Source organism: Gastrolobium bilobum, unplaced genomic scaffold (assembly GCF_033153095.1).
Source record: "Gastrolobium bilobum isolate Gb01-03AN ecotype WA unplaced genomic scaffold, APGP_CSIRO_Gbil_v1 utg2831, whole genome shotgun sequence".
Classification (NCBI taxonomy): Eukaryota; Viridiplantae; Streptophyta; class Magnoliopsida; order Fabales; family Fabaceae; genus Gastrolobium; species Gastrolobium bilobum.
This window is the reverse complement of record NW_026899212.1, coordinates 607,673-620,882: the sequence shown is the minus strand read 5'-3', so window position 1 is coordinate 620,882 and position 13,210 is coordinate 607,673. Positions and strand designations below refer to the sequence as shown.

At 35.6% G+C, this 13,210-nt stretch overlaps 1 protein-coding gene across 1 annotated transcript; it reads right to left on the bottom strand.

Annotated features, from left to right (window-relative positions):
- Positions 1-683: 683 nt before the first annotated feature.
- LOC133288335 (uncharacterized) lies at positions 684-11,212 on the bottom strand. The gene is made up of 21 exons (XM_061486064.1): positions 11,110-11,212; positions 10,852-11,004; positions 10,589-10,748; positions 10,134-10,452; positions 9,774-9,911; positions 9,508-9,697; positions 9,269-9,399; positions 8,532-8,744; positions 7,989-8,155; positions 7,570-7,648; positions 6,579-7,106; positions 6,115-6,485; positions 5,850-5,924; positions 5,671-5,775; positions 5,194-5,442; positions 4,934-5,002; positions 4,514-4,741; positions 3,244-3,354; positions 2,952-3,059; positions 1,404-1,520; positions 684-846 (listed from the first exon to the last, which is right to left on the bottom strand). The coding sequence occupies exons 1-21, from the start codon at positions 11,210-11,212 to the stop codon at positions 684-686; spliced, it is 3,777 nt and encodes a 1,258-aa protein (XP_061342048.1).
- Between the last annotated feature and the right edge of the window lie 1,998 nt (positions 11,213-13,210).

Below are 13,210 nucleotides of genomic sequence, written 5' to 3'. Positions count from 1 at the left end.
TATTTCTTTAGAATTTTATAATTCTCAATTCATAAAATGAGGCAATTTTGATGGTAATTGCAAAATGGTCAGTACATGAGAAAGGTATTTGACTTGGAAAGTAGAACTTGGAGAAACCTTTGGTAACAGCATTTTTTTACTTGGTACCCAACTCTCGATTAAAGTGACAGAGCGGCGGCCATTTGATACCGAGAACAAACCAGTTACCTATTTCGTTAATGAACCCACGTTATGGTGTGGGACATATGAAAATCCATCATTCTACTAGCAATTTCCACACAGCAATGCGATTGCATCCTCAGGTTGGCAATTAATTAGGATATAATGCCTCAATATCTCACAACATACCAACAGAAATTTGGAAGAGGCTATGCAGTATTATATATAGCTACTGCATCAAAGGCCAAAATGTGTATGTGCAAAGCTTCTTGTAATGACATTCCTAAAAAGTAAAGTTTACTAGAAAGAAGACTAATTCCACGAATAAGTTTCCATACATCTACGCTACTGAAATGAAGAAATGACTTTTACAGGGTTGTTCTGCTGTTTTAGCATTGACAATCAGAATGAGTATACACAGATGGATCCAATCATTAAATAATCAGTTTAGTAGATAATATTTGCAGAAATTGAAAGCAAACAATCAAGTAGAAAAGAAACCCAGACCCAATCAATCTTCCCCCTCAGTCATCATCCTCAGGATCAATCACCATTCTCAGCTTCCTTCTGGATACAGCATTGTCAGGAAATGCACTAACAGCCACTTCATCTTCTGAATCTACCAAGTCATTATCCACTTGCTGATATTCTACTCGGTACGAGTTCATGAAACCTACCCGATTTTCACTGCCAGTTCCATTAATTCAACCACTAAAGTAATCAGCTTAAAAAATAAAAAAAAACTCAGATAAACTGTATCCATATATTGTTAATTCCACATTTCTGTACAGAATATATTGTGTTATGTAATGTCATCTATGAAAATACTGACAGCATATTATACCAAACTAAGCCATCTTATTCAGACACAATTTACTTAACCCCACTACAATTAAACAAAAAAAGCAGTAATAAAACCTTTGTTCTGTACAGACAAACTGTTGAATAGGAAACAAGTAGATTAGTCTTCATTTCTATAAAGCCGATTGTTGTTAGTTTAGCAGATGCATGACTTGATTCTTATTTACATGTGAAGAACTATAAATGTTTATACAACTTATGCTTCAACATATAGACTAAAATATCCAGGAACTTTAGAACTCTACAATTGTGGGCCTAAATAATCAAACTAGTAAAAGTGTGCTATTACAAGAAGAGTCTTTTCCCATTAGGTGGTAAATGTGTGCTATAAGTCTATTGCCAAAAATAAAACGATACTGCACTTAAAGTCTTAAAAGGCATACCTTTCCGATACCTCTTTTATGCCTCCATTAAAAGAACCATTGTCCATTATTCTCTCCTGAATTTGGATGGTTTCAAGCTTATCATGCTTTGATTTACCAAGGGATCTCCTAGTTCTCCTACATGCAGAAATAGTACCCAAAAAATAGTTACAAAGAAAATTAAATCTGGTACGAATGGTGCCGTCACTCGACGACTCCAACTCAAATCACAAGAGATAAAAGTCATAGGCAATGGATTATTAATTTTAAGAAATGAAAAAAGGAAACTTTCCTTGCATACTAACTTAACTAACATTATAACCAGATTTCACATTAAATAATAATACAAGACTAAACTACTAATTTAGCCCTCCAAAGATTCACTCGACATAAATTTGGTCTCCAATTTACATCAAATAAATTCTTGGAAAATTTAAAGGAATGTCAAAATGGTCCATCAAGCTACCATTCATCAAAATATGGACCATTTCGAGGATCTGCTTCCTCCTACCCAAAGCCTCACTCAAATCTTGCAAACCTCTCATTGCAGTCCTCACTACCTCTCTTTCGCATGCCCATTCGGCTATACTCCAAATCCCTACAATGAATATTCCCCCTGGTTTCCTCATTTCTTCCTTCACTACTCTCGGGGCCTTGATCCCCTGATTTATCCCTTATTCCATATAAGATACACCGTAGTTATGGGATTGGGAGGTCTATCATGCACCAACCAAGCACATAAAATTGACACTTACGAATAACATTATTCTTGTATGAAAAGAAATAATTCAAGAAATGATAAGGCATCCGCCAAAAGAAACCACAAAGCCGACGGAAAACAATAAGTAAAACCCTCATAGGAAACCACAAAACAGACACATACGAAGGAGAAAACAGAAAAAGTAACCACCACAACAATTGCCCCAGAACCCACCGAGGGTTCCCCTCGACAAAGCACCCGCAACTAAAGGGAAGAACTAAAACAAAATTAGACACAAAACAATAATCCTTTTGCTTCAACAAAGAAGATGGCTTCAAACCTTCAAAAAAAAGAACCTAATTAAGCCTTCTAAATCCTTTATGCCCTCCATAATTTACTCTTGTTACCAATCTTTGAAGTTCCGTTTTTCTTCCTTATTCTTCTTCGTACCATAGGTTTTTGGTGAGAAAGCCACCTTTATCTTCTTACCCAATGAATTGACCAGTTTTATCCCCATTGAGTCAAGAAGTGATTGTGGATAACGCAAATCACCAGAATTGGATAAAGGCCTAATAGAAATAACTTCACACTGCCACCTTAAATACAACATAATGTTATAATATAAAAAGGTATAATAAGAGCACATTCTGTTGATTCGGAGTTACGAAGGGAATGAAGTAAACAGCAGAATATGATTATTTTAATTGCAAAAGAGTAAACATGTAGAAAAGGAAGAATCAACTGTCATATTTTTCCAGTCGGAGCAGAGAAGGAGAAGCAGGAAGAATCAACAGCTCAAACTAAATTCATGATCCTATCAATGATCAGTAATATGCTAGAAAATAAAAGTGAAAGAATGAAATATTTACTTGACAGCAGAGCTGAGCATTTCATCATCAGAATCATCTCTTGATAATGTATCCTCACTGGTGTGTTCATGTAATTGTTCACTTGATACTTTGCTATTAATTTTTTTCCTGAATTAAATAAACGATAGTTAATTCCAAATAAAATAAACTCTGGATATACGAGACAAGTCCATCATATTTTTCAAGCTAAATTCCTGATATAAACATTTATGGTCTTATGTAAACTCATAGTCCTAGGTAACTACCTCAAAAAAAACTCAGTCCTAGACAAGGAAAGTGAGAGGGACATTACTTGAGAACAGAGCTGAGCATTTCATCATCACAATCATCTTTTGACAATTTATCCGCCCCGGTCTTTTCCTGTAAATGTTCCCTAGATATTTTGCTATTCTCCATTTTTTTCCTAAAATTAAATATACATTAAACAATGGTTAAAGTGAGGAGATAATAGGAAAGACTCATCCAGCTGGGCAGCACAATAAAGTAGTATTTGACAAAGTATTGAGATTGATTGACCATTTTGTTGTTATTTTAAATTTCTTTATCACTTTGCCCCTCTTGTCAAATTATATACCAACCTACCCCTCTTCTCAAACTATATACCAATTTGTCCCTGTTGTACCAAAATTTAACCAAACACTAGTCCTTAGTAAGTCATTTACTCGATTGTCGGTCAAACTTTGCTCAAATAGGGCCAAGTTGGTATATAGTTTGGGAAGAAAGACATTGATTAAAAACAATTTAAAACATGGACAAAATGGTCAATCAACCAAGTATTGAAATTCAGCTAATTCGCAAATTTATGTATAAAATTTTAAACAATCGCTATTAAAAGAATGGCCATACGGTGTTTTGCAAGAAGTTATATATACGGATAAGTGAACATAATTTTGCTCATAGACGGAAGTATTAATGTATCAGCTTTGTATAGTACTACAGAGCAGTGTTATTAAAACCGGACCGGCCCGGCCGGTCCGACCGGTTGACCCGGAAACCGGTCCATCAACCGGTCCGGTTATAACATTGGACCGCTTAAGTAATCGACCCGGCATTGACCCAGTGACCCGGTCATAAACCGCGGTCCGACCGGTAAACCGGTACCGGTTTGCCCTTCAAACCGGTTTTTCAAAATTAGTTACAAAATCTTTTTTTGCAGCAAGTGAGATTCGAACACACTACCTTGGAGTAAAGAGAGCCGTTTCCTACCACTACGCCACCATCACTTGTTGAATAATTTATACCATTTAATATATTTATCATATAACTTTTAAGTTAAGAGAATTATTTCAAAAACTGCATGTAATGGGGTTCGAACCCCTTGCATTAAGGATAAACAACATAGCAAATACCACTAAACTACAACAGGTTATTGTGTAGATGGCACCATTTAATATATTTATTATATAATTAAGTATAAAATATAAATTTATATATATATATCCGGTTCATGCGGTTCAACCAGTGACCCACCGGTTGAACCATTGACCCAGTGACCCGGTACCTAGACCGGGTCAATGACCGGTCCGGTTCTAATAACATTGCTACAGAGAACACGACATTACCTTTCTATTAATGATATCAGTGTCTCATCATCAGATTCATTCATTCTATCTTTTGAACAATCCATGAGATCCTCACCCGTTGAGTGCATTTTGCCTCCAAAACTCTTCTTTTGAGGAACAGATAAGCCAAGCTGCTTAAGTTTTCGAGAGACTATAGCAGGAGTGATTTTACCATCCACATCCAGTGCATTGGCTATCATGTAACTACATCTTCTATGGTCCTTAAATCTGCAAAAGTAACAGCCCAGATATTATCAGAAAAGCAAAAGCTATAATTCTTCTTTTACTTGTCACTGTGTGCAAAATAAGAAAATTCAGAAAACCTAGGATATTCTTATTTAACTATCCATTCAGCATTCATCAAGAAGAGAACACAGAGATCAAATGCAATCTTCCACCAAGCAACCAAGTGACACTCACTGCTCATATAGAACTTTGATCAGAGCTTCCTGATCTTTATTGAAAGCACGTACTCTTTTTCTTTTCTGCCTGTAAATATGAAATTGAACACAAACTCAGAGAAGAGCTAAACATATTTAATACATCAACAGTATAAAAATTTGTTGAATTAGGACTAACAATGATTACAAAACCTTTTATATGCAGAAGGAAACATAAATTTTATGGGGAAAAAAACACCAGTAATACTTAATAAGCACAAAAGTTCAATATAAACTTACACATGCTGAACCAACAGGCTTCCCTCCAAATTCTCTGATTTATGATCAGTAACTCCTTCTGCTATTCCATCACCCACTAATTGATTAGGGCTAGTCAAAAAAGGTTCGTCAGCATCACCCATCTTTTTCCTTGGTGCAACTCTTAGTCCTAATTTTTTTAACTGATTGGACACTTGAGCCGGTGAAATTTTACCATCTGGATCTAGCACTTCAGCAATACGGAGACTGCAATGTCGGTCATCTTTGAATCTGAAATATTCGAAGCAAGGAAGAAACAATGATGAAAACAAAGGCTAATCTAATAAGCAAGACAAAAACAAAAAATTGAAAAGCTCTGAATCAATTTATCATGCTTACTCCTTTAAGTATGTTAACACCAATGGTGCAAAATAAAAAGCTAAATTGCTTATTGTCAAGGCTCTAATTTAAACCATGTTCCAAAGTTCAGACAACGAAGTTTGATCAGGTTAAACCTACTTCTCATAGAGATCCTTAATTTGTCTCTCCAATTCACCATCAAGAATAAGTTTTTTCTTTCTCCTTGGAGCTATTCGAGATTCATCTTCCATCAGTTGCTCCCCACTGCATTTCCAAATGAACCAAGTATCAGAAACTATAAAATCTCAAGTAAACTTTGATCTCAGTAGTAAGCGTACTTATTATCATTGCCATTATTACTGCCTGAGGTAGATGCAAAGCCTTCAATAACACCATCAAACTTTTCTCTATTGCTGAAAGAAAGAAAACATTGAAGCTAATCATCTGATAAAATATAAATATTAATCAATCAAGCATAACTTGAAAATTGGTCCCACAATCTAAAAATGGTTATCTCAGTGTCGCCAAAATTTTCCCAAAAGCCATAGAAAGTAGAAAAGCTTACATAAGAAGCTTACAAGCAAATTGAGAATTTCATCTTACTTTTGATATCCTGAGCCATGAGTGATCACAACATCAGCTTCATCCTCACCTAGTGCATCAGCTATGCTTCTACGAGTCCACGCCTTCACTGGGGATGAACCAATTTCTCCATCTCCTTGAGGATTATTCCAATTTATACTTTCTTTCTTCAAATTACCAAGCTCATCCAACAAATATTCAGCATTGATGTAATGGCATTCCCTTCGGGTCTTCCAGAAAAGGACTTCCACAAATAGGAGGGGTTGCTTTTTCATTTTCTTTAGCATCTTTCTGACCAAAGTGGTCAGGAAATCAACTATATCTGCATATTCCTTGCAGGGGCAAGACTTTTGTTCAGCCAGGATTTCATAAAAAGTCGTGAACAAAGACAACTGCAAGAATACGTTAACACGATTGAGAAATGTTATTCACATTCATAAACAACTACACAATCTCATTGAAGGTGAAATGCTTCCAGACTTAACCTGGTAAAACATAGGATGGAGTTCAAGATCATCGCTTATTCTCCGGAAAATATTTATTATGTAATGATTTGTAGCAAGGGAATTGCTCTTATAAAACTTGAGCAACCAACATAATTTCTGAATTATATTGTGATTTGCAAAGGCTGATATTAGGGTTGAAACCTTGAAATCAACTTCATTAATTGCATTTAATTGCTCATCTTCTGAAATATCAACAGTGCCACCCAACATATCCTCATTAGCATGTCCAGAATTTGTGTTTTCCATTAGCTCCAAACCAACTTGCGAGTTCCTATCTTCCTCAACATTATTTTCATGTTCATTATCATCAGGGGCAACAACATCTTCCCTGGTGCAATTTGCATTAGGTAGGCATTCCTTCTGCAGTGGCTGGTTTTCTGCTAATTGATTGCCAATAGAGATGCCAGCTTCATTTTGAATGCAGGAAGGATCTCCAGTTGGTTTTCCCTCTGATTCTGTTCCTTCCGGAAACTTCTTCTTTTTCACTTTCCTTGATTTTCTGGACACCTTGAAATTATAAGATATAAAATAAAGAAAAGGATGAGAAACTGTTAAATTATCGGACAATAAGCTCTGTGCCAAAGATGGCAAAACCATGTACATAAATTTCAAAGGCGGTAATTAAAAAGTGAATACTAAGATTTTTTTTTAGTTTTACATCTTTATGCTTACTATGGTATTAATGTTAAGCGTCAACTCTCCTAAAAGCTTTAGCTATTATTGAAGGCTCAAGAATGGCTTTATTATATCTCGAACAAAGTCAATGGAAGCAAAGTTATTACTTTAAGAGTGAAGTTTAAATCACTGTGAACATGTAGTGTAGTGCTTATGAAGTTGAATTGATAATTTATGTGGCCAAGTGGTATCAGGCATATTTCCTTGTTATAGATCCCTGTACTTTATTCGAAGATTTAATCAACACTCGACAATTGTATATTTATAGACACACAAAAACATAATCTCAGCTTACCCTCAATGCTCCTCGAGACTGCAGATTATTCATCATCTTTACAACCTTATGAATGATTTCCACCAAATCTGCAAGATCACTGAGAATAAACAACAATCATAAATATGGCAGCAAGGAAAGAACAGTTAGACAAACACACACTCACACAACAAAAATATGTATAAAAATCACTACTATCATTGGACTCGTATATGACATTATGACAACAATTGGATAGGTTCCATGACAAACAATTGTGCACATAGTATATTTAAATTGAATAGTGTCAATTAGTTAAGTTGCCATAACTAGTAATCGATCAATAGATGTCCTTGAATAGCTTTTCAATTATTGTAGGTCTGTAAGGCTGGGTATGAGTTTAACACATGAAAAAAACACAATGAATATGTTCATGAGAATGCAAAAAAAAAAAAAAAAACCTTTTGGGTTGTTTATGGGTGTCAAACGTTTTCATTAAATTCAGGAGGAATTGAGTCATCCCTTCCTCTGTCTGATCATAAAATAACTTGTACAGAAGGATGCGCGCTGTTTGCGGCTCCTTTGAGTCTTCTGGCAACAATATAAGTATCAAATCCAGCACGCGAATCTACAAAATCACGAAAAGGGCAATTAGGAAGTATTTAATGAGGTTATGTATAAAAGTGAAGTTCTTGTCGTTATTCCTATTTTGAACTTAATATAGTAGGGTATGCCCTAATTTGTAAATTAAATAAAACAATAATACAGCAAACTCAAAGACATGGAAAGCAAACAAAAAATTGAATGAAAAGGGATTGACAAAGCAAAAATGTTATAAAATTGAACTAGCTGTAAGACATGTATGATAGCACAGATATAAAAGAATGAAATGCAGGAAGTTGTCAATTTCTATCCCACAATGTAAGCATACATGATGCCAAAAAAATACTAATAATAATAAAACATAGTAAAACATATTATTAAGATTTGGTAGTGCACATTACCATGTTTTTCAAAAGTGAACCTGCTGCAGATAGAAACTTGTAGTCATTTGTTTCCTTTAGACAATCATAGGCATGCCGCCACTTTGAAATGACTAACTGAAACATTGACTCATTCAAGGACGCTGCAATTGGGCCACATATTTGACCACTAAAATCTGAGGTATCAGCATCTTTATCACTAAAAGTCTCAAATGTGTCCCCTCCCTCCTTGATCTAATAAAGAAGAGAAGAGAACATATGTATGAATAACATCTTTTCACAAATGTACGGTGACAAATGACAGGCATGCTATTTACGAATAAAGCACCAAGCGATACTCTCGCTAGTCGGAATTTGATGGGGAGTGATTTATTTATTATCCTCCACCATACACTTATTGATAACCGCATTGTGTCAGAAACTGTAAGGCCTATAAACAATCATCATGTGAAAAGTTTGCTTCAACAAGCTATGAGAATTTCACCTACTTGAATAAAAAAATCAGAAATTCAATAATTCATTACGCTTGCATATTGATAAATGCTAAGTAATTAGGAAACAACCCAATATGTGTGGAGAATCTATATCAAGTTCCAATATTTAGATGAATCAGGAATGCTTCTTGATCCAGCCCATGGATATCCAAAGAAATTGCATTTAATACCTCTAATCGATGGCCAATGTTAAGTAAATTTCAGTTTGAAAGAGGAAAGAAAAAAGCATGCCAAGACATGTGGTTTTTATATTATCATTCTCACCTTAGAAGCTGAACACTTGTAAAACTGAAATGAAGTGACAAATTCAGCCACTTGAAAGAAAACAACAACATCACTTTTTTGAATTGCAGGATGCTCCTTTTCAATATCTTCACGAATGGATCGCATCAAAACTGACACATGTTTAAATTACAATGACATTACTTTTGGCTTTATAAATGGAAACCCAAAGAAGAAAAATATATGTTGCAAATGATACAATTTATTCTGGAAAATCATACCATTGTATCCCCCAGAAAGAAACTGGTTCACAAATCCATGAAGCAACTCCAATATCTTATCCTTTGTCGAAGGCAACCTTGGATGATCCCATGCAATTTTTTTGGCAGGACCCCGGCTGACATTTTGTGATTTAAGCAGCGCATTACGAGAAGAATTAGGATTTCCCTTAAATACTGCCTTAGAACCATCCTACCAAAAAGAGTTAACTGGTGTCATTCAAGTCCACTATGATAAAAGCTAATCCGTATGACAAAAAAAGTAATACCATTGTAAGCCGTACAAATGTTCCACTAAATTGCGAATGCCGACTCATATTGCTGAGCCTGCAAATATTTCTCTTCTTCTTTTCTTCTTCCATAATGGATTGGAGACTATTAAGAGAAGCTTGGGAGTCTTCATCCACCTAAAATAAAATTTGCAAAATGTAATTGACCAAACAAAACAGAACCTAAGAATAATATATAACAGCACTAGAGAGGTGACAGATTGAAAGAGAAATCATCGCGCATCCAACAAAACCTTGTAAGTTATATTAAAACACTTTCTATAAAGAATAATCTAAATTAATAGAGTGCTCCTGGCCAGCTTGACAAAAAAGGATGTTGGTCATGTTGAGAGGGCTAACCTTTAATCCTTTCAAATGGGTCCTAACAATCAGCTCCGGATCCTGACCCATAAAAATGTAATGGAAAATTTCCAGTAGAAGCAAGTTATCCTGACGGAGATAAACATTAGAACCACCAACATATTGACATATAACCAAGATTATATCCATCACATTCTCACGGAACAAAAGTTCCAGAAATCTATCTCTCAGCGATAAAAACTGACTAGCAAATCCCCCTGACTTCTGCTGCAACGGGATTTCTTGAACAGCTAGGATATTTCTGAATAATGTAAGCACTAGCTGTATCAATTTCCAATCATCCTCGGTGAATGCATCACTGTATACAAAACAATTAAAAAAATAATCAAAAAATAAATAAATATAACGACACAAACGATTGATTTTTACAATTACTTTCTTTTCAGTCATACTCGACAACGCTGAAGAATACAAAGCAGTTCTGACCCACTCACCGTTCCAAATTCTCAAGTGGTCTTTCTAGAAACGACACTATCACTGCAGCAACATCACTGCTCGTCACCGCAGACTTCAAACCCCACAAATACTCCAACTGCTGAGAGATATCGGTCGAATCAGGCTCGATAGGCATTGTAAGGAACACCAGAACCTTCACTGAAAAAAAAACTCAACAAAGACCAATCAATCAAATCCCAAACACGCTTCCATCAGTATTATTTATGTAAAGTCAAGTAATTTAAAAAAAAAAAAAAAAAACCTGCATTCAAGAGCAAGTTGCGATCTTCGTGGTAGTGCTCGATGATCGGTATCAAGTCCTTGGAAACGATGTTCCATTTACACACTTGTTTGAACACATCGCGCGTTTGCGGGTCGTCGCGTCTCAGAAACCTCAGCAAGTCTTTCAGGTTATCTGGCAAGTCCGTAACGTAATATGACCAATAATAAGGAACCGGAAATTTTCACCGAATCGAATCGAGAAGAAAAGGGCGAAATCAGAAATGAAAGAGATTCATACCGAGACAGTATTCATTCTTGGAGTAACCGATTCGGTTGCCTCTTTCGTCCTCTTCGATGGTTCCGAGACCGCCGCAGATTAGGGATAACCCTTCCGTGTCCATGTTGTTGGGGATTCGTTTGATGGCTCGCGAGGGTCTTGTGTGAACCAGAAAATTGGGGGATTTTTTTGGTGTCGGAGTTGCAGAGCGATGGGGTTTTTGGGATCTAAGAGAAAGTGTGAGGTTGAGCTGAGTTGAAAGGTGGCGGAAATTTTTCCCGCGTTTTTTGAGGGCTTCAGTGGGAAACACTGCCGTTTTGTTTCATATGTATTGGGCTTTAAAAACGAATTATCATGTTGTGTTTGAGTTTTCACTGGAGGTGGCAAAGTGGGCGGCCCGCCCCGTTATCAATTCGTCAAAAAATGAGTTACCCTGTCCTGCCTCGCTTTTGAAAGTGGGCTGAAAAACTCAGCCCGTCTCGCCTCGTTTGGCGGGTTGAGCGGGTTGGCCCGCTAGCCCGAGCCTATTTTACACTGACTCGCCTCGGCTCGCCTATGCCCGCCATCGACCCGCCAAAAAATGAGCCCGCCCCGCTTTTGAGATGGTTGAAAAACTCAACCAGCCCCGCCCCGTTTGGCGAGTTGGCCCACCAAGCTGAGCCCGTTTTGCCGACTCTACTGTTCACCAAATTTTTTATCCAAATGTTACTTGAATAGTATTATTTCTCAATATGTCACGTGTGTAAGTTTGTTGGGCATTGTAGCGAACTCAGTTTAATGATGTGTCACATTTCTAATTAACACCAAATTCACTTCCTGGTGTAGCGAATTTGGTTGCAATTTGGTATTTGTGTTTGCTCTCAATTTTTAACCTCCATTTGTGCTTGCAACCAAATTCGCTATCCTATATAGCGAATTTAGTGTCCATCATAAACGTGACAAATCAGTAAACTGAGTTCGCTACGGTGTCCAATGAACTTGTCCATGTGACATATTAGAAAATAGCATTATTCACGTGACATTTGAGTAAAAAACTTGGTGGACAATGACATTTTAGTCACTATTCCGAGTATTAGTTCGCTAGTTTTTGTCTTACGTCAAAAAAATTGTATTTATTTAATATAAATATTAAATAAGTGGACTCAAACAAAATTTATGAACATCTACCAAATATGTGTGTATATATAAATTTTTAACATAACAAAATCATTCAACAAAAATGAGAGAATATTTTAAGGGGGCATTTGATACAAGAATTTTTTTTTTATGCGGAAAATAATTATTATCGAAATATAGTATTTTACTAGAATGTCCTCACAAGGTCAATTTTGTCTACTTTTTCGCGCTTTAATTTTCCTTCCTAGGGCAGCCAACATTTCCACAAATTTTATGGATTTACAATTTGTCAGACCGTACATAAGTTAACACACAAGAAGATTTTCCAAAAACAAATTTGACCTAGCAGCTTTGAAGATCTTAGCTACCAAACGTGGAAGACTTTTTTCCGCTACTTCGTTTTCCCGTGGTTTCATAAACAAGTCGCGTACCAAACGCGCCCTTATTACTTTAAAAAAATATTATTCTCATATAATATGAGATAATTATATCCTGTTTTTTTACTTTAAAGATCACCCCATCTCTTTTTTTTTTTTTTTCTCTTTTTAATGTGAGCTCCAATTGACTTATCTCTATAATATGAGAGAATTATTTTCGTGAAATTTGACAATAGTATTTCCCATTAAAAAATTGTTAAGAAACTTTTTTCAAAAAAAAATAACTTCTTTTTAAAAGTCAAAACAAAAACATATTAATAGTTTTAATCACATTTTTTGTCCCTCAAGTTTTAAGAACAAGTAAATATCACAATCAACAAAAATATACTCCCTTGACTAGTTCTAATTATTTTAATGTGACTCTTCTGTTTCGCAAATCGTTACAAATGTTTTGGAAATGTCATGAAAATTGATAAATTTGGTTAAACGTACTTTATTTCTTTTGGTAAAATGGTTAAACGTGATTAACATCTGATTATATCCGTCCGAATTTGTTTTATTGCATGCCTAAAAAATAAATTATTATTAGTGTTTAATGCATATTTGGATTAATTTATTTTACATTGAAA